General features: G+C 40.1%; 1 protein-coding gene across 1 annotated transcript in view; it reads right to left on the bottom strand.

Moving 5' to 3' along the window:
- The window catches only part of ncanb (neurocan b), a 110822-nt gene that overhangs the window by 11013 nt on the left and 77313 nt on the right, over nucleotides 1-22496 (bottom strand). Inside the window, exons 9-12 of the mRNA XM_052123733.1 lie at nucleotides 22076-22189; nucleotides 6809-6967; nucleotides 1368-1450; nucleotides 541-685 (exon numbers count right to left, since the gene is read on the bottom strand). Coding sequence (XP_051979693.1) covers nucleotides 541-685; nucleotides 1368-1450; nucleotides 6809-6967; nucleotides 22076-22189 — 501 coding nt within the window. The remainder of the gene's footprint in view (nucleotides 1-540; nucleotides 686-1367; nucleotides 1451-6808; nucleotides 6968-22075; nucleotides 22190-22496) is intronic.

Here is a 22496-nt window from a genome sequence, read left to right as displayed (position 1 = left end):
AGGGCAATCTGACCTGACAAATTCCATAGCCGCAGTATGCTTCATATGCAAATGGCTAGACAAAACAAGTCTAACGAGTCCATTGAATGTGTGAGTGGAACAGATTGTGTCACAGCAAGACAGGTGAGAGTGGCTGAAGAGAAATAGAGGCTGCGTTAAGCCAAGCAGCCCTCCCGAGAACCAACCATCAATAAACCTCACCATTGCCGAGGATGATTCTCATCAGAATGAAATGAGTGACAATTATTGCTGAAGCCATTATCTGACGGTGCAATGTATGAGATAAAAGACTGAAAGGAAAGTGTTGAATTGAGTCATACAAACTGACATGACAAGTTCAGAGTGACATAGAAAGAAAATGAAGGATGACATTTGGAATATGGGTCTTGGTTACAAGAATAGAAGAACATGAGGATGTTTGAATGAAGTTAACAAAAGGAGGTCAGCATTGGAGGAAACAGTACAGTACAGCGGTACAAAGCGAGTTGGTACAGTATCTGTCCTCTTTTCCAATGCCTCCTCTCTCTCTCTTTCTCTCACCTGTGCCTTTCTTGCAGATGTAGGGCAGGTTGTAGTTGCAGGGCACATCGTTCCATTTGCCGTTCTCATGGGCGATCATCACCACGCAGTCCTCTCCGCCCGCAAAGAAATTATCTGGCTGGTTCTCCCTCCAGTTCTCATAATGCTGGAGGAGGAAACAGGGATATTTCAGGGCTAAATCCAATCCCATGGCTTTACAGGGTAATTGCTGTAGCGTCTTACTATACATATCCAACGCATTACGAGTGGGTTTCCAGATACACCTAATGGCTCAGATATATTCTACTCATTGTATAAACTTGTTTGACTCTTAAATGGTTTGATAAAGAGAGACTTGTACATCCATTTGCATAATCCATCTGAGCATATTTGCTGCAATACCACACTGTGATTAGCCATAAGTGATTCATGTTCTGCTGCATGTACTGAAATGTACAAGGAGAGATGATTTTATAGAACTAATAGATATAACAGAAGGAAAAACGCTAAACTGTTTTTGCATTAGTTAATTCATTTACGTTTACGACACTACCTGATGGAATAAAGCACATGTTAGGGGCCATTCACACTGAAAGCATTTTTGAGTCCATGGATGTTCCTGACCGCTGTTTTTTCAGCATCTCTCGCAGGATCTCCACGCTTTTCAGACATCGCATCAACTTAAAATAACTTTTTACTTTTAAAAGCATGTCTCGAGATGCCTGCATTGTGTTATATTCATTGTGCAGCATTTATCTTTTTATAATGCAAGAATGTGGTCGTCTGAACAGCCCCTAAGAGTATTAGTTCAGCTTTTTAATTGTCTTGCTTAAGAATAGCAGTCTCACCAGATCCATGTTGTCAGTCCACTGGAAGTCATCTTCCACCATCCGGTCATTTAGACCAATCCACGTGTTCTCATGACTCATACCTGTTGAAGAACAATAATTAAAATAACTATACAAATATGATTTGTATGATAACTACAATCTTGACAAACACAAAATAGGTGGCTTGGAAGCTCTACTTTACAGTGCATGTAGGTATTATGGCCAAAACTGAACAAGTGCTTTGAAATTTACAGACAAATCAGAAGTGTTCTGTTTTGATAATTTAGTAACAATTTTGCTTTTTGATTTCCTGGATCAGAAGACTTCATCGGAAATGATGTAGTACGTTGTCCAGAGTCATGGAACACTAAATAAATCGTATTAGGATTCAGATTGCTGCAACCAAAGGTGGAAGTCATCCAAATATGGGCAGATAGGATTGTTCACTCTAATTACATAAGGAGATGGCGCCAAGTACATGACACAGATTCAATGATGACTCAAATGACACAGAATGGATTTCACGTATTCCCTGTTTTTGTGCTTAGACATTTATTTTGAAATTCTTGTTTAGTTCCCCATTCCAGTTTTGAAGTGCTTTGTAGATTCCTTTCATGATTGGTTTTCCCAATTATTTTCCCCAGGTGTTCCTCATTCCCTTGTTTGCCCTTGTTTATTTAAGCCCTTGTTTCCCAGGTTTCTTTGCCAGTCATCAAATGTGTTGTCATATTCTGTGCCTGGTTACCTGTGTTTTTGTTTAGTTTATTCTGAGTTACTTTGTTAATCTTTGTTTTATTAAAAGCTGCAATTAGATCCTCATTTCTCGCCTGCCTTGTCACAGAAAGACTGACCAAAATGGATCTAGCGGCTGTCAGAATTTTGCTTCTGAAGCAAAGGGACCGTCCAGTTGAGGATCACGTCTGTGAGTTTTTAGAGCAGGCAAATTTAGTGCACTATCTAGACTGCTCTCTGGTGGTTTTCTGCCGGACCGGTCTGAATGTGCACTGAAGGAACTGATGCCTCCGGCTAATCCTCACTGGACGCTCTGCGAATATGTGGAGAAGGCTCTGGAACTTTGCGGATCCCTTTACACAGTGGAATATGGCGGGAACTGCGGGCTCAAACCTGCATCTTCTGCTCCCTCGTCCAAGCCTTCCACGGCTCCTTGCTCCAAGCCTTCCATGGCTCCTTGCTCCAAGCCTTCCACGGCTCCTTGCTCCAAGCCTTTCACGGCTACTTCATCCAAGCCTGCCATGGCCAACTAGCCAGCACCCAACCTGTCACAGCCAAGGAGCCAGCGCCCACACCTGCCACAGCCAAGGAGCCAGCGCCCACACCTGCCACAGCCAAGGAGCCAGCGCCCACGCCTTCATCAAGCCTCTCCCGGCTCCGTCTACCTTCATCGAGCCTCTCCCAGCTCTACCCTCAGAGTCTTCCACATTTCCACCCTAAGCGTCTTCCACGTCCCCGCCCTCAGTGTCTTCCATGTCTCCGCCCTCAGCCTCTTCCACGTCTCCGCCCCCACCCCCAGAGACTCTTCCTCCAGTGACTCTGCCCACTCCTCCAGAGACTCCTCTTAATGCAGCTCTGCCCACCCCTCCTCCAGTGGCTCCAACACCTGACCCTGTCCCCGTCCTGTGGCCACCTCCCAGGCCTCCTTACCCTGTCTCAGCCCTGTGACCATTATCTGTATTTGTATCTGTATCTGTTCAAATGCCCATTTTTAAATGTTACTCTTACAACCCACTCTTAACCCTGCTGTCCTTGCTAATTTTAGACCCATTTCAAACGTGTCGCTTTTATCTAAAATGTAGGAAAAAGTGGTTCTTCCTCAATTACAAACATTTTTGAATACAATTACAATTTTCAAGATTTTTCAGTCAGGTTTTAAAACACTGCATAGTACTGAATCTGCTCTCTTAAAAGTTTATAATGATATTTTAATGACCACTGGCACTATGGCTTTGGTTCTCTTAGTCCTCAGCTCTGTGTTCGATTTTGCGGATCATAATATTCTTATTTCTTTTGTTTCGTTGGAATTAGGGGTACAGTTCTGAAATGGTTCCAGTCCTATCTGTCAAATAGAAGATTTTCTGTCGATATTGGCAAACACTCATCCTCCACACCACTATCTTGGTGTGGTTCGATTCTAGATATATATGTTACCTATGGGCTCTATACTTAAATTCGGTGTGTCATATCTTTGCTATGCTGAAGAGTGATGACATTACTCTCGAACAACTTGTAGCATGTTTACATTATTTAAAATTATGGTTTACTCGTAACTTTCTAAACTTCAATGAAGACAAACAAAAATTATTTTGTTTGGACCAAATGAGAAAATTAATTGGAACAATCTCGATTTGGGAAACCTTGCTCCCTACTTGTCTTCCTGCATCAAGGATTTAGGCATCTATTTCGATTGCAAACGTAAGTTTGATAAGCAAATTAATGCTGTCATCAGATCGAGCTTGAAAACTAAACCCTTCTTTTGCAGGAAGAGCATTCTCAAGAATGTTATTCATGCTTTCATCTCCTTGCGCCTCGACTACTGCAATTCTTCATACCTTGGTTTGCCCCATTCTTCCATTTCTCGTCTCCAAATGGTTCAAAACACGGCTGCTCGACTTCTGACAGGCAGCCATAAATGTGATCTTATCACCCCCATTCTGTGCTCTCTGCATTGGTTGCCAGTCAGATATCGTATTGATTTAAAACATGTATTATTTGTGTACAAATCCCTCAATAATTTAGCTCCACAATATCTTGTAGACTTACTATGCACACACAATCCTTCCAGTTCCCTCAGATCAGGTAGCTGGCTGCTATATGTCCCTTGATCCAGGTTGCAGCACAGAGGGGACAGAGCGTTTGCTGTTTCAGGCCCTAAGCTTTGGAACAGTTTACCTGTGTCAATTATAGTTGCTTCCACATTGTCGGTTTTTAAATCATTTTGCAGTAAAGACTTAACCAGATAATTTCCTTAAAAGGTACAGTCTGTAAGATTCAGAAACCCTTGTTATTATTGACACCTGTGGCCGTTAAGTGAACTGCAGCCAGCTATTTGTTGCTCATGCTTGAGCTTGTGCACACACTCCATAGGGACGCGAGCGAGTGAGCATCGACCAAAACAATGACGTAAAGCACAAAGAAACTGAATGTGATCCACTGGCATCATGCTGACAGATGAGGTAGCATAATTAAAATGACACAGTTATGATTGCTTTACAACAAACTTTGAGACTAAATGAAAACTACTTATCAGCTAACATAGCATTCTGATACGCACATACAGCTGCATACTACCGAACTATAGCAGACAGTTTACTATTGCACTGCACTGTTATGTTGCACTATTGTATGTTTTGTATGTCATATGTTGTACTACGACCAAGAAACTTTAAGCGTATTTGCTTAAATTTATCCTGTATACCTGACTTTTAGTATAAAGAGAATATTGTTGAAATTATTTGAAAGTTACGAAGCAATGTAGCTTGTAATTCGTTAGCGTTTGCAGGAAAGATCAAGTTATTTTTAAAATTCTAAAATTACACAGATTAGTCTTTATGGCACTATATTTTACATGCTTTGCAGTTATGTAAGCTTACCTGTCCAATAAGAAGAACGCCAATTCAGGGGCAGTTTTGATCTCCAAAACCAAACGAAGTTCCCTCCAGGAATCAAATGCCTTTCCGATGTTCCCTCTAGTTTTCACTCGACCACGATAACGTTCACGCTTAGCCATATGGGATTCAGTAGATAAATGTTTATTTTAAATTTTTGGCTTACTTGGTTTGTGTAGGAGTTGCTGGATTCCATCGCTAAGATAACATTACCTAGTGTTGCAGTTTGTTGTCGCTGTTGAATAGTGGAAGAGAAGATACTGTCTGAAGCAAGGCTCTCTGGAGCGCGCATAAACGCCACATCCTTTGGATTTTCTCGGCAAAACCAACCCACTCCCTTCACATGAAAATCAGTCTACAGGCTTTAATAGGCAACCTAGGAATTTTTTTAATTGCATTACAAGCCGTTCACACATTGGCAAAAAAAAAATTGTAGAAACATGGCTGCACAGATTAATAAATTCTTTGTAATTTTGTATGTTTATTTAATATTTATATCAGTCATATTTTTAAGTTTTGATGACATTCTTTCTTTTCTATTTTATTCCTTTTTTTATCCCCTCTATGAAATCTGATCACAGTCAATCAATGAAGACACATTTAGACACATGTCTTGGCTGACCACATGTGATTGGATCACCCAAGATGGGCATTAATACCAGGTGTATACAGGGGCCTCAGCATCATACTAGTGCGTAATGCCTCCTCTAGCATTCCCCATTCCCTGCGTTCTGTCTCCTTCACATTACACAGCCATTTGGGAGCCCAAGCAATGGTGTTATCACAGTCACACTTCAAGCTCAGGGCAGAAGCCACAAGATCATCTCCAAGATGCATTTGTGGGGATTTTTGGCCTGGGTGTAATGGAATTTCAATCATGGTGTTACTGATTAACATCATTACAGGGCCCATTAGTCTTCATTATGACTGTGCCCTTTATTGAAGGGGTGGAGATGTCCATTTTCAAGGCGATTAAACACTTTTGGTGAGCACAGTGGCTCTGTATGCAGACAGGGTAGACAGTAGCAGGCAGCATGCAGTGAGAGTCCACACTTAGTATCAAAACACCAGATTTTGGCCTGACTAAGAGCAGTAGACATAATGCAATCTGTACCGTAGTGGGAGGTCAGCTATCCTGCTACTTATTTACACATCTTATGTGTGCAAACAGTTTTAGTTAAAGCTAATTGTGGAAAACAGACAATGATAAGCCATCATTACTGGCCATTTGCTGTTTTATATCCCTTTAAGAAATCAGGAAACAGCATTCACAATGCATTTAACTTTGGTAATGGGAAGCATTTTGGCATGAAATTTAATCGTCAGTGAGAAATAATGTAGTAACAGATTTCTTTTTAATAAATTCATTCATTTTTGATTATTTTTTTAATTTATTGAATAAAGACTTGATTCTGATCTGATTCTCCCTGCATGTATGGCTTTGTTGTCATTTCAGAAGCCTTTTCAGAGGGACATTTTTAGGGATATTTATTAAGAAAGCAAACTGGGTAATTTTGCTAACATTGATTATACGAGTGTACAGACAGCATTGAAAAACTGATTACAATATACCTTTATGTGAAACAATGTACCAAAAATAATTAACTGATACTAAGCTATAATAAATAGGTTTTACATGTGACTTTGTGTGATGCTCTCTAATAGGGGTGTGAATTTTTAGGCACATCACAATTTATCAGATTTAGATTCAGGGACTTACAATAAGATTACAAAATGATTTTTTACAAGCCAACACATCTTTTTAGCAACAGCATAGTGGTGAAAATCTTTTGAGAGTACAAACATAACAGCTGTTTGACTTGAGCATATACTGACCGTTAATGAAGTCTTGCTCTTGTGTGGAATGGATGCTGGCAAGGTGTCCGCTGTGTTCTCTGCAGTCCTTCTCGGCATCCTCCCAAATGTGTCTGCGAGTGAAGTACTTGTAGCAATGACCGTGGAATTTCCTCCAACTGTGCTCACAACCCTCGGTGTCTGCCGTGAGTGAGAAATAGAGAGCAGGAGAGGAACAAATAAAGATGTGAGCGAAAGCATGTTACTCAATCTGTTCCCTAGTTCAGTTTCTAGGGCTGTCACATTTTCAAAATCATTCCAGTTCACCAAAATGGTTGCTCCTTAAAAATTCACAGAATGCACTTTAAAAACAGGGAGCATCAGCTGCTCACTATATTCACTTGTCATTATTAGCTTCATCATGTCTTATTAAGTAGTTGAAGGATAAACGCAAGCATAAATATAAAAAGACAGATTTCGTTTTCTGTCTTTAACAGCTACAATGGAGATGAACAATTGCATGTTTTACAGTGATGTTGTTGATAAATACCATCTACGTTTTAATGCACAAACTCACAATCAGATTGCAACTAATTAAGTCAACAGTGTCCCAAAGTTTAGAGGATCAGCACCCTTGCAAATGCCCAAATTCATGTTCACAATATACTAATTCACATCGCTAACAGTGACTGAAATGAGAAGCAGCTATAAGCTTCTTTCCAATTTTCGTACTTCTGCAACAACACTTTGACTAATAAAAAGCACTCACACATTTTGAGTTTGCTATTCACAAGAAGCATCTGCTGACGTGGACCATGCCTAAAAAAAAGACATTCCAGGAGACCTATGATCAAGAATAGTTGCTTTTTATAAAGCTGGAAAGAGTTACAAAGTTTTCTCGAAGAGCTTAGATAATCATTTGTTAGATAATCAAATTAGACAAATTGTCAATAAATGGAGATGATTTAGTACTGAGGCTACTCTTCCTAGAAGTGGCCGTCCAGCCAAGATGACACAAAGGGCACACCACAGAATGGATAAGGTAAAAAAGAACCCTAGAGTGACAGCTAAGGAATCTTGAAGGAATCATTGGAACTGATTAACATCCCTGTTCCATGGCAGGACACCACAAAGGAAGATGCTGCTATCCAATATAAAGATTCCTGATGTTTGCCAAAGACCAACTTGACTCTCCACAGCACTAATGTGAAAGTGCTTTTTGGACTGATGAAACTCAGTTTGAATTGTTTGGGAAGAACACCCAGCAATACGTATGGCATAAAATGGGCACCACATACCAACATGAAAACATCTTCTCAACGGTGAAGTACAGTGGAGGGAGCATCATGGTTTGAGGTGGTTTTCTGCCTCGGGGCCTGGACCACTTGCCATCAGAGGCAAAAATAAATTCCCTAGTTTATCAATATATCATACAGGATAATGTCAGGATGGCTGTGTCAGCTGAAGCTCAGTAGAAGTTGGGTGAGGCAGCAGGACAATGACCCTAAATATTGAAGTAAATCCACTACAGAATGGCTTCAAAAAAGAAAATCCACCTTTTGGAATGGCCTAAGAATATGGCTGAGCTGAAGCAGTTCTGTAAGGAATAATGGTCCAAAATTCCTTCTGAACGTTGGGCAGGTCTAATCTGCAGCTACTGGAAACGCTTCGTTGAGGTTATATAAGGATCAATCAGTTATTAAATCCAAGGGTTCACTTACTTTTTCCACAACACTGTGAATGTTAAATGGTATGTGTTCAAGAAAGACATAAAATATAAAAATGGTTTAGGTGTTGTTAGCTTATGCACATCGTGATCGTCTATACTTATGTCTTTGATGAAGATGAGATCACAATTTATGACCAATTAATTGACATAATGGCAGCCGAGGCATCAACCGAAACTTCTGTGAAGACAAGACCATACAAATGTTGAAAGTTGAAAGTTTTATCATCACCCCACTTTGTGTGAATATAATCATTTGAGATATAAGTGTTTAACTGAGGCTGGATAACGCACAGCACCTCACGTGCTTTTTAAATATCACTTACATCAGCAGAATAACAGTGAATGATTTTGTGTAGTAAAAACGGTGGTGTTCCATTTGAGATGATACCCCTCCACATTTTATGCACTATAGATGATTCATTGCAAAACATATGGAGTAGGTACACTGTGTATAGCAGTGTGTTATTTGAGATATACTGTATATGGTAACTGGATGTTTAAGATCATTTCAGCTCTATTCTCAGACTCACCTTCCTAAAGTAACACGTCTATGCGTTTCATCTGCTCCTCTTAATTGTGTCATTCTAATCCATTGCTGTTAGCATGAGCTGCTTAGCATTAGCAGAAAACCCTGCTTAATCTATTCAAATGACAACAATTTTGAATTGTTAACTGCCGCAACATGTGACGGCTAATTAAGCCCTGTCACAATTCTGTCAGAACCGTCAATTTGTTACCATGGTTCCACATCTAGGCGAATGAAGAACAGATCATCTTTGCTCTTTTATGCATGTGTGTGGGTTCATCCATGTGTGTATGTATAAGAGGGTGAAGGTTTTATCTGTCACCCCGGTTTGCCGTTCCAGACTGCTAAAGCACTGCGCCGCCTTTTTTACTTTCAGCAAATTTAAAGCGACGTTAGTAAATTGGCTGCTGCAAACTAGGCCGTATGGAGTTCTGTTTAGCATGCAGAGGGGGTGGGGGCAGAGGATCAGAATGTATCACAAGAAAGTATTTAAGGTAAGACAAGGAGACCGTAAATCGCTATGGGTCTACGTGCCTCAAATACTGTAATTGAACATTATCTGTCGTCCATTTTGCATCCACATATTCTTGATCATAATAAAAACTTCCCACCTGAAAAGACTAGTTACTGCAGCATAAGGCACACAATGGTAAAAATGGTTTATGTCATATAAAACAGCCTCTTTTGTTCAAAAGCATGGCATTTGCTTTTTGCAAACTCCACATTTTTGTATTCCTTGAAGTTCACCAACACAAGAGGGTTCAGAGCAAAATGTTGAGGTCAGCATCATTTAACCCGAGTCAGAGAAAGCTATCTGAACCTGAAAGAAAATCCTTCCCGTAACAAAAACATATATTTTAGCATTCAAGTTGCTTACTGTTCTCCAGGGAGAAACAGACTGGCTGCTTTTCATTGCTGCTGAGGCTAGAACCAACACTCAGCTTGACAGAGACAACAAACACAGAGTCCTACCCCAAACTCAGTCAATTTAGCTGGTTCGGGATGATCAAACAAACTATAAAATATTAATAAAATATTTAAGTATCTGTAAACACATCTTTTGCATGATTCTGTTCTGAAATTACCTCATAATTTTCTAACAAGCTGCTAGTCAGTAAATCCAATATTAATTGCATTTATTATTTCCAAATGTTTTGTTCCTCAACAGTTCTAAAACAACCGATAATGAACCAGAATCATTCAGAAGAATGGAATTGGTAGCAGGAGCCTTAAATTCCTTACGGTTCCAATTCCTAGATAAAAGTAATTATTTTAACTTTGAAAATAAATGAACATAGCACCAGCTAGTCTATAAGTAATCTACACTTTTTTTAATGAAGTGTTAAGTGTTCATAATTGACATTTGAGAGCTGATGAAAAATGGGAACTTCCTTGCTGCTCGTTAAAGGTATGTCAATCGCGAGTATTAAAAGACAAAACTGCAGACTCTGTTCAGGAATATATGTTGAACAGTCCAAAAGATCCGAACCACACAGTGTACAAGCTTCCACCTCCTTTCTACAGTCCATCCAAATCAGTTTGACAGCACTGTTGACGCATAATTTTAATACAGTGGGAACGTGTCCAAATTGGCTCGGCCCAACAGAGCCTGCTCTCTTATCTCCAGTCGAAGAAAGAATAGAGATGCTAGAGGCATTACAAGTCACCATTGGCACACCCTGGAACACTGCCCAGATACCAAGTCAGTGAGCGAGGTAATGGGAGTCCATTACTGGGCTTCCACCTGTAAGCCTTTGCCACAAAGCCATGTGGTTGGTGCAATTCTCTGAAAAAAGAAGCACTTGATGGTGTTCAATGCAGATGATATTGCTCACTGCAGGCTTTACTTTCATATCCTGTGCTCATTAAACCAGTCCTTCCACTTATATTTGCAAAACAAGACACAAAAGGATCCACAGAAGGGTGACCAAGTGTCGGCAAGATCTGTGAGCATCCTTGTTCATTTCTTTCCTCTACTTTGAAAAGATTACTGGCTGTCACAGCTCTGCTCAGATATTTATATTTTATCTGGTGCTCCTCTCAAGCGAGGAATGCTGAATGGCTGGCACATTTTTGTGATTAATACTGGGCAAAGTGAATGAGCAGCAGTTAAAAACAAAAAGGGCAAGTGCTTCCAACTGAGTGATAGGGTCATTTATCCCCATCAAGATGTGATATTTTAGTGCTGCAGCTTAGAGACCCCTCAAGATGAAACATTTTGATGCTCTCGTTGTGAAGATGGGCGGCACTTCACCATTGGGAAGACAGTTCTTGTTTAAAAAACAAAACAGCTTGCAAATCCAAAGAACAATTCCTTGCAAAATATTTTATTATTTAAGACAAAAAAGAGACAATAGACACATATTCTGGTTTACCCCTTCATGTGTGAGTGTGTTTACATGCATATTCCTCCAAAGATTATGCTCAATAAGTAATAAGATTTCCTTTATCAGGCATATAATCATATTAAGCATTATATATGCTTTACATCTGCAACGCACATTTGTGTTGCCCGATTGAAGTCTGTTTTTCACTTAAGTGTGGCACGAGCATGTGATCCACTCTGCTCCATTGTACTGTATTGTAAAGCAGTCAATGGAAAGGAGGAGGCGAGAACCGGCTTGATAATGTAAACAATATTTTAATTATAAACTTAAAAGACAACCACACACATATGACGGACATCTCTCTCTCCCACACAATCCTCAGCATTTGGCCTTTATCCCTCTTGGAGGCTTGATTAGCCTGATAAGGGACCGGGTATGTAGAATCACGACCCAGCCCCGCCCTCCGCCCTGCCACATTCCTTCCTCGTTCTCTCAGGCGGGGGAGCCCCCGGCATGACGTACGGGGGCGTGCCCGAAGCCCCGTCTGCTGGCAGTTCATCCCCGTCCACCTGGATGTGGGAGGGGACAAGGGGAGGGAAACAGAAATAGCCTAATAAAAATGGGGGGTACTTCCTGTAACAATGTAGTACCCCCCCAAAAAACTGTAAAATTTAAACGAGAGGGAAAAGGCCAACGCGGAGCGGCAGTGAGAGAAAAACACTTACTCGCCAGTTCTCCGATATGCCATAGCTTGTTCCTCGGCCACTCATCCACCCTCTAACGGACGACAGCCGCGCCTCTCCAGGCGGATCGGATGCAGTCCTCCAGCCCCTGGAGGACGGAACGCCCCACCGCATTCTTGGGGAACAGAAGGGGTCTCCCCACCCCTGGCAGCGGTTCTCCCACTCCAGGCGGTCGGCAGTGAGCCCCTTCCCGCTCGCAGTTGGCGGTCTCAGACCCTGCTGCATTTCAGCGGCTGGTAGGGGAATCCTCCGCCGCTGGCAGCGGCCCTGACTGCTCCAGGTGGTCGGTTAGGAGCCCCTTCTCCCCTCGCGGTCGGCGGCCATCCTCCAGCAGATGGCCGCGGCTGCTCCGTTGGGATGGACGGTAGTGGCAAGAACTCTACTACGCCGTATCCCTCCTCCTTCCCGGATTTCGGCACCAGTGTAAAGCAGTCAATGGAAAGGAGGAGGCGTGAACCAGCTTGATAAATGTAAACAATATTTTAATTCTAAACTTAAAAGACAAACACACACATGACGGACATGTCCGTAAACTATCTCTCTCTCCCGCACAATCCTCCGCATTCGGCCTTTATCCCTCTCGGAGGCTTGATTAGCCTGATAAGGGACTGGGTGTGTAGAATCACGACCTAGCCCCGCCCTCCGCCCTGCCAAATGTATATAGAGCACACGCGTGTCAAAAGGGTTATCCTCAATATCCCGCCGCAGACCACAGAACTTATGCAACCATTAAAATTTTACTGAAAAGCGCTACAGACAAAGTCAAACCAGCCCCAACATTCTAAACATGCTCGATTAAACAAAAACTATTGGCATAAGTAGATTTTTGCCACTAAGGCAATGAACATGTTTCCATTTCCTCTTGTGTACAGACACCATCCATATCAGGAAGGAAACGAAGACAGGAAGGTGCATGTTTACAGCATCTCGGGCTGCTGGCACACTTTAAAGGAGCGGTTGCTTGTTAAGGCTGAAGCAAGCCGAACGGACTTGGATTTCATGCACTCACACTCATAGCTGTAAGGTGCATCAACAGCTTTCGGCAGCTAAGTTTATAGAGAGCAATTAAAGACAGTCCACAGGGCAGCCTATTACAAGATACTTGTGCTTACAGCTCTGCTTCAGTAGAGCAATAGGCAGCAAGTGCAAGTACCGTCCAGGATCTGATTTAGGTTTTCCACTGTACAAAATGTATTTGGCAAGCCAAGTTCTTGGGAATTCTGTGGACTGTTAGTAACAAACTTCTACAATTGCTTTGCTGAAACAATCAGACTAGGAAAGTTGCCAAGTGCAGCCAAGTCCTTCTCTAATGTCCTTTCCCAGCTGCTTCACTAACAGCCAAATACACCCAGTCCACGGCACTCTGCAGCATTCATTCATATTCACCCTAGCAGAAGGGAGCAATTTTCACTGGCTCACAGCCCTGATTGGAAATCTAAAACAAGGGGGGAAAAAAACACATCCAAGCACTGTGGGTCTCCGATGCATAATGAATACGTGATCCACCCCCAGTATGTCTAATAGCAGTAATAGCATACAGACGTAGAACTGTGTCATGAAACTCTCCAGCAACTTAATCAAATGTATTATTTGATCTAAATGATATTAGTAACTTTATTCCATAAAGTTTTTATTTCATTTACAGTGACACTTTACAACAAGGTTCTATTTGTTAAAGGAATATTCTGGGTTTGATAAAGTTTAACAGAATTTGTGGTATAATGTTAATTACCAAACAAACCAAACAAACACACCCCTCCCTTCAGTGCTCCTTCAGAAGCTCTGCCCCACAAATTCATGGACACGCAATAGTGTCGTCCGATCCACTTTGTTTATTTGTTTATTTTCCTGTTTACAGAGCCAGGCATGTGTACAAACACCGGATTTGTTTTCAGCGCACACACAGAACGGATAGCTAGCTGACCGTGAAGAGATATTTATGGAATTTGACAAAAAGTGTATTGGATTACAATGAATTACTCCAACTTTAACATGATTTTAGTGTGATAAAATCTCTAAATAACCTTATCTGTGTAAAATTATTTCTAATATTACAACTTTGCTGTCCTGACAATGTATTGTTGGTTGCCCAAGGCTCATTGATGCGCGAGGGCAACGAAGGCTATACCATCTGGTCCGAACTGACAGAAGGTCTACTGTGACACAAGTCTCAGAAAATTTTAAGTATGGTTACAGGTGGAATTTGTCTCAAAGCACAGTGCATCGCACCTTGCTGCGTATGGGGCTGCGTAGCCTCAGACCAGTCAGAGTGCCCATGATGACCCTTGTCCACCGTCAAATGTGCCTACTATGGGCAATGGGCATGCAAGCCTCGGATCTGGACCTTGGAGCAGTGGAAGAAGGTTGCCTGGTCCGATGTGTCCCGTTTTCTTTTACATCATGTGGACGGCTGTGTACGTGTGTGCCTTTTACATGGGAAAGAGATGGCACCAGAATGCACTTTGGGAAGATGACAAGCTGGATGAGGGAATGTGATGCTCTGGGAAATGTTCTGCTTGGAAACCCTGGGTCCGGCCATTCATATGGATGTCAATTTGACACGTGCCACCAACCTAAACATCATTGCAGACCAGGTACACCCCTTAATGGCAATGGTATTCCCTGATGGCAGTGGCCTCTTTCAGCAGGATAATTCGCCCTACCACACTGCACATATTGTTCAGGAATGGTTTGAGGAACATGATGAAGAGTTCAAGGTGTTGTTCTGGCCTCCAAATTCCCCAGATCTCAATCCGATTGAGCATCTGTGGTATGTGCTGGACTAACAAGTTTGATCCAAGGTCAATGTCGCAACTTACAGGACTTGGAAGGATCTGCTGCTAATTTCTTGGTGCCAGATCCCACAGAACACCTTCAGGTGTCTTGTGTAGTCCATGCCTCAGGCACTGAACAACAGCGTATTAGGCAGGTGGTCATAATGTTTTGGCTCATCAGTGTGAGTTCATGTTAATTATTGCCATAACTAATATGCTGATGCAAAGCTGTGAAAAACTCTAAAAAAAAATCACTTGCAATTTGTAGCCATCTACTGTGTTTAGTAATCTTCACCACACACCCCTGCTGATGTGATGTTATAATTACAAAATCTTCATTAGTCCAAACGCTATCTAAAGACCCAGAAGACTGATTAATTTGGCTGTGCTCAGTATTAGTTGATGCAGGACCTCAGTGGTGCAACTCACTGTCGGCCTTGATTATTTTCAGATCTGTGTCTCCCTCTAGCTTAGACTAGATGGCATGTAACATCCCCACCACTCTATCCAGCTGTCAATCAATTTGCTACTCTTGACAAAACTTCCTTCCAGATAAAGAAAAAGACTGCCAGATTGGATTGGTACATAGTTTTTGATTGCTACAAGCACACAAACAACTCAAATAACTCGTCAATTTTAGGGAATCAAACCGGTGAAATGAAGGTCAGAAATGAACCAGGGAATAAAACCAATATGAAGTGGTTTTTGACGGAAAAACTAAAATCAGTTCTGAAAATGTTGAAAAATGTGAAGTGAAATCTCTCATGATAGTAGACAGTAATCTAACAGAGTGACTAATTATGTAAAATGTATTCTAGGCGATCATATACGGTGTTATGATATGCTGTGGATTATATAAAGCTGCTTTATGATATTGATTTAATATTATAGGTATCATTTAATCGATTCATTTTAAAAGAATGTTCCAGGTTCAGTTGACAGCATTTGTGGCATTATATTAATCACCAAAAAAAATAACAACCCTTCTTTATTTAAAAATAAATAAATAATTGTTACAGTGCGGCACCTACAATGGAAGAGAATGGGGCCAGTCCATAAACATTCAAATATACACAGTTTCAAAAGTAAGACCTAACCATTGTAAGTGTAAAGATGATTTTAGTGTGATAAATGAGGGATTTACCATTATTACAGCATTTATATTACAGGGTTTACCGCATTACATTGTCATGACAACAAAGTTTCATATCGCTAAAACTTTAAAAACATAAGGGTTGTAAGCGATTGAATCACACTAAAATCATGTTTACATGTATAATGTTTACGTCTTGTGGCTATACTTTTGAAAAAGTGAACATTTTAATGTTTATTAACTGGCCCCATTAACTTCCATTGTAAGTGTGTTACTGTAATAACAATTTTGCTTTTTTTTTTTAACCCTTCAAAGGTGCTGTAAGTGATTTTTTTTCATGGAAAAGTATGCAAAACAAACTTAAAGATATTAATAAAATAAGTGTCCAGAGATATCTCACCAGTCTCTGTGACAGCTGTAGACTTTGTAAACAGAAAACAAAAATGTGTCCATGCACAGCGGACATTGACGCTTTCACCTGTCAATCATTTTGCTCGTTCTCATTTGAAGCGGATCATTGAGGTTATGATTCATAATGTTTGTCAGTTGAGGGCACTATTGTGCCACTGTTGAATTTGACAGCAACAGGGACATACAATGCTTGGTTTTTATCTCAAAATTGTCTTTGGCGGGTGGGGTTTTGGAATGAGGGGGCGTGGCTAATTCAACGGCTCAGTCACGTGAAATCTTAAGAACGCTAAAATCGCTTACAGCATCTTTAAGGTCTGAAGGTTTTTTTGTTTTAGTGGCATACCCAAAATTAAAGGTTTATAATTACAAAAAAACACAAAGAGGGTCAATAGTTTGTTATCATTTTAAAGAAAACATTTCAAATTTTTAATGATATAGATTAAGATAAATTATGAGTCTCTCATATATATATCTTAGGGTGTAAATAAGGTAGATCCAAAAAACTGCTTTTGCTCTGTTTCCATTCATGTAACCTGTAATTCTGTGTTGATATGACAATCATGAAAATTATTGATCCCAGTGTCCAAAAACATCTCCAAACAAATAAAACATAATAATTTTACATAAAAACTAATTACACATGCAAACACAACAGTCATCATTGAGTCTGTGTCATGCACTAGGCACCATCTCCTGGTTGCCATATGTAATTATAGTGAACAATCCTCTCTGCCCATATTTGGATGACTTCCACCTTTGGTTGCAGCGATCTGAATCCTAAAATGATTGGTTTAGCATTACATGATGCTGGACAACCTACTAAATAATTTCTGATGAAGTCATCTGATCCAAGAAAGCTAACATGTTTTTGCCAGACAGCACATTGTGCTTCTTGTATATTATATAATGATCTATACATCCTATTATGTTTTGTGTGGGCTAATTTTAATGAGAATCCTCTCCTATAAGAAACAGTATGTGATATTTTATGTTCTGTTAATTTTTTTGTGGTAATCAACACTATGCCACAAAATGCAGATGATTGAGCTTTACTTGTATTGAACCCAGAATATTCCTTTAAGTATCTGTGTTTAGAAAAGAAATTCCTTCATAGAGGTAAAAATAACCCTGATTTAAAAATAAAAATAATATATATATATATATATATGAATGAAGTGATTGAAATGTGTTATGGACTTTGGATAATTAATAATAAGGCCACAATTAACATTATTTCAATATCCTTAACCATGAGTAAAAATACCACAGAAATGACTGGGGTGTTTACACCAATGCCACATATTTTGACTGCGACAACAAAATAATTTCCTGGTGGGCTTAATTTAATAAACATCAGGCATGACTCTAGCTCATAAATCTTCCCTGTGCATTTGACATAACAACTACTTCATAGTAAGCCTAATATGCTGGGAATTGCTTGCTCTCACAAAATTATGAGCAGGAAGGGGAGAGAAATATGCAGAAATTGCGTGTGGTGCTCAAGTCTTGGCAGGCTGCTTCATGTGCAGAATGTAGCAGTACGGCATTGAATGCATCGGTTTATAGTGTGGCTCGGTAAGTCATGGGAGGCATTAATGTTCCATAGAAGAAAGTCATACAGGTTTGACATGAGTAGGTTTTGACAGAGTAACCTGCTGGGAATGGAAAGCTTTTGAGCTAAGGTTTTATGCGCTAAAAGTAACATTTACAAATAGAGTTAAATCTTTACAAGACCATGGATGCATCTAATATCTTTTATATTTTACAGAGGAAAGTCATATGGGATTGATCATGAGTAAATTATGACAGAATAAAAAATGTTGGGTGAACTATACCTGGTGCATTTACTTCGATTTGAGTGTCCATAAGTGTTGTGTAGCATGTCATACAAATTGACTTACTGGGAATGTTGATAAACAGATTAAGCTCTGTATTGGACAATAGGCCTCTGAACCCTGGCCATTTGACAACTTTGGTAGTGATGTACATTTTTTTTTACTCTAGTAGTGGTCTCCATGGAAACTGGGGGTTGTGGTGGGGGCAGGTGAGCTTCAAAGGACTGATGTGGTTGTGATGTGAACAGACAGGGTTTGAATCACATTACACTGGAGACTGGGCGAGCAAACAAATTAACCTGACATGGGATTCGGTGCCTCTTTGATCATTCTTATTGAAGGGGTGTATTTGGTTGTACATTAACCACAGTTCTCGCCTACAAACATCTAGATTGTTCCTCTTGAGGTCTAATTAAAAAATGTCATTCCAGGTGAGGAATAAAACATATTCATGTAGACAGTTGTAAGAACAGAAATCGTGGCAAGCAAGTGATGCAACACTAATATGTGCTTCAAGATGAGTCCCCCCCACCTCCTAAGAATGAAACAAATAAATACACAATTAAAGGGACAGGTCACCCAAAATGAAAAAGTTGTCAAAATGTACTTGCACACACTAGTAGAACACTATGACCCCCGCTTACACCTGATATTGACATGCGTTTAGTTTCATTTTTGGTGCGTATTTAGTTGTCAACTCTAAATACAGGTCTAAAAGTGGTCTTAAACGTTTTGTGATCGGATCACTGAAACCACATATGGAGGTAGTCAAAAACGCATGGGACCTCATCACAATTGAGGTGTAAAGCTAATGTGTCCTATATGCGTGTCCGGAACCAGATAACAGTGCAGCCGCAATCTGTGGATTGAAAACTGTGGATAAGGTGATTACGTTTTTGCCAAAATCCCTAAACAAAGACCAAAATTTCACCTCCTAGAAGTTTCAAGATACATTCATCACACTTGGCATGGACCTTCAGACTGTTCTGGTATAGTATGCTAGGACTTTTCGAACTGATCGGAATTAGGTTTTCGCACAGCAGACAATCAAAACTATGAAAAATCCCATAGGTTCATATTGATGTAATGTTTCTAAAATTATTATCTGCTACAATTGTGGACTACATGGCAACTGTCAAAAGAGCCAACGGAATGTTTTTTTTAAATGTAAACTTCAACTGACAAAAAAATTCAAATGTAAACAAACCCACACAAAGCCTTTAATCTGCTTTGAGTTGCTCCAGAGACCATGTAGCAGAGATGGGCCACTTCTACTAAAATAAATGGGAGATATTGGAATGCCCAACTGTTGGAATGCCCAAAAATGAAGAATCACTTATTAGATACAGACATAGTCTGTCAATCAACTCAAGAAAACACATGCGCATTAGCTGTACAAGCCAGGACAATTTTGCTTTTTTAGTGTAATCTGAGGTAAAGAAGCACAATTTATAATTTGAGTGTTGTAAGATCTTGCATCTTGCTGATTTGACCAACCGTTTTTGAGATTTCGATGTTCTCCCATTTAAGTAGATAGCATTCCAAAGATGGCTGCCAATTGACTGACTTGCTAGAAAGACTTTAGGTGCCCTCTCTCTCTCTTTGCTGTCTGTCTAACCTAAAGGCATATTCATTTTTTGTTTTTACTTACAGAGAAGGCTTTGTCAAGCCAACATTAAAGTTTGTCTTGACAAATTTTAATAATGGGGCAAAAATGTTTAGTAACTGGATAAGTACAGATGTAATATTCCACACATGATATAATGCAAGAGATACCAAAAAGCATAGTATCATGCAGAATTTACTGTATGGGATTAATCATTTATCTAGCTACTTAAAATGAGGACCAAGTGGGAGCAGCCACAGTCCCACTCCAGTCTACTGCTGTCACTCAATTACTCCAAAGGAGGGCCTTCTCTGGTCCACTTTACAACACATGAAGTGTGTGTCCATTGAGTGTTTATGATGGGAGGGCTTACCCCTGCTCTAATCTGTGCATCCTCAGGGGACTGACTGTGTGAGTGAGCCGGGTCTCCAATGGCATCTTATTGGAGGGGAGGATTCGGGAGAAGTTACGCTTCGCTCCAACAGAGCGATCCAAATTCCTGGGTGAACCTCTCCTATTGCTTGCTCTATTTTCTCACTCACATTTCTCTCTCTTTTTTTCACTCACTCTCCAACTCATGGCTGGGTCAGGATTGATCGCCCAAGCTTCATTGCCTTGCAGCAGAATGTTCCGGTGTAATGCCGTAGAACGGTACACCAAACATATACAGGCTGCGGAAAGCGAGCATGGTGGGATGGTCTGACCTCGCTGTGGATTACACCAGGCTTAAATGTGCAGCGTCTAAGTATATCTGCAGCTTATTTGGTTTGATAAGACTCACCTGAGGTATCGGCACCTATTGTGGTCTGAGTAAAGACTTGAACTTGAGAGGTGTGTTGCTAATGTTAAAAAAAGAAAATAATAAAGTAGTGTTTTTTTGAATACCAAGTGATACAGGGATTCAATTGGGCCAGAATGACCCAGAATGGAGTATGGTAGTTTATCAATCCATTCCATGTGTGAATGCTCCATTTTTTGTTTGTTCTCGTCCAGGTGTTCAGACTTCCTTTCCTGAGTGTACTCACTCATTTAATCAAAACATAAAATGTAATGCAAGGTGTATCATAACGAGTTGTCATCCAGACATGCACAGATATCACCTGTATCAACACCACAGACTAGAAAACCCATTTAAAGCACAAAACATCACAAAACAAGCTACTAAAATATTTCCTTATTATTTTATACCATCTTAAATGTGCACTCAGTAATTTTTTTAAGTTTGTCGAAGTATGGCTTACACTGACACCTAGTGGCCTGGATGCTACATCATTTAAACACATTGTTTAAATGATGTAGTTACCAATGCCATTGTAGAAATTCACTATGAACAGTAAACCAGGATTAATTTAATCCATAACTTAAATTGTACAATAACAGGGCAATTACTGAGATCAAGTAGTAATCAGCTGGTCATGGTATACTTCCAATGTGACACGAACAATCAGCATTTGTATACTGTTGAATGTGAGCCTACAAAGTATAATCCATATAACTGGGGGTTTGGCGATGGGTGCTACTACTGCTATTAGACACCGGTCTTTCTCTTGAGGAGTTTAGACCCATAAAGATGTCTTGAAATTCCTTCAGACTCAAGTTGCAGGTATCTCCAGACCTCCTCACACTTGCTATCTTGACTTGCTCAACCACTGTTGTTGTTTTTACCTTCATCTCCTGATGTTTATCAGTGATTACATCTATTTCTAGCGCTTCTTTGTGATATCAACTGCTCAAAATGAAAGTGTTGCCACCTTGTGGACCCACTAATTAGTGCAAATAACTCCAGGCGCATGCGCATTTTGCGTGTTCAAAAAAATCGTGCTACACACTTTCAGTGTTTGCGCACTCAGCTAATGATGAGATTTAAGTCACGTGTCCTGTACGTAGATGCTCAGCGTTCAGTATGAGCGAAGCATACTTTGGTCTTAACATGGCCGTCCCCATGAGGCGCCCCTGCTCCACGTAGAATAAAAGAGATTTTTTAAGGTTACTGATATGACTGAATGGTCATGATTTTAAACATATGCTTCAAAATTACTGTTCATTTCTTTAAAAAAAAACTTTTTACATTTAGGACAAAATTACTGAGTGTACCTTTAAGACATTTTATCAAACAAACTGGAAATTATGAACAGCTGGTCCTAAGATCTGGTGGTGATCTGGGTGGTCAGACAAACCAATTCTATGGTCTATGACATAACCTCACCAATATAGTAAAAAGTCTGTGTGAGTGTTGGTGTGTGTGTATGTTTGTTAGTTCATTACCTTTCTCACAAGTGGCTCCGCTATAGCTGGCCAGACACAGGCATACAAAGGAGTTGATCTCGTCAATACAGGTGCCTCCATTCTGACACGGATTAGACTGACAATCATCAATATCTGCGAGGACAAATATAAACAGAGTTATTATCAATTCACAATTCAGAACCAATATATTGTGTTGAGATTTTCATCAGAACTGAGAGACAATCACAGGTGCTTTGAAAATAGCACACTACAAAGTTGAGATTCTGTGCTCATTATTTTTCTCTTTTCAAACTAATAAAGTCCTAACATTGCTATATTTCCAACTACATTGTCAAGTTGGAAATGCTGCTGAAGAAAAATATCTTGCTGGTGTATCAAAATGAACTTGTACAACACTTGGCCTGAAATTACTTTAATAATAAGTATTTCTTTAACAAAT

Source organism: Xyrauchen texanus, chromosome 50 (genome assembly GCF_025860055.1).
Source record: "Xyrauchen texanus isolate HMW12.3.18 chromosome 50, RBS_HiC_50CHRs, whole genome shotgun sequence".
NCBI lineage: Eukaryota > Metazoa > Chordata > Actinopteri > Cypriniformes > Catostomidae > Xyrauchen > Xyrauchen texanus.
The sequence above is the reverse complement of the archived record's forward strand: the minus strand, read 5'-3'. Positions and strand labels throughout refer to the sequence as shown.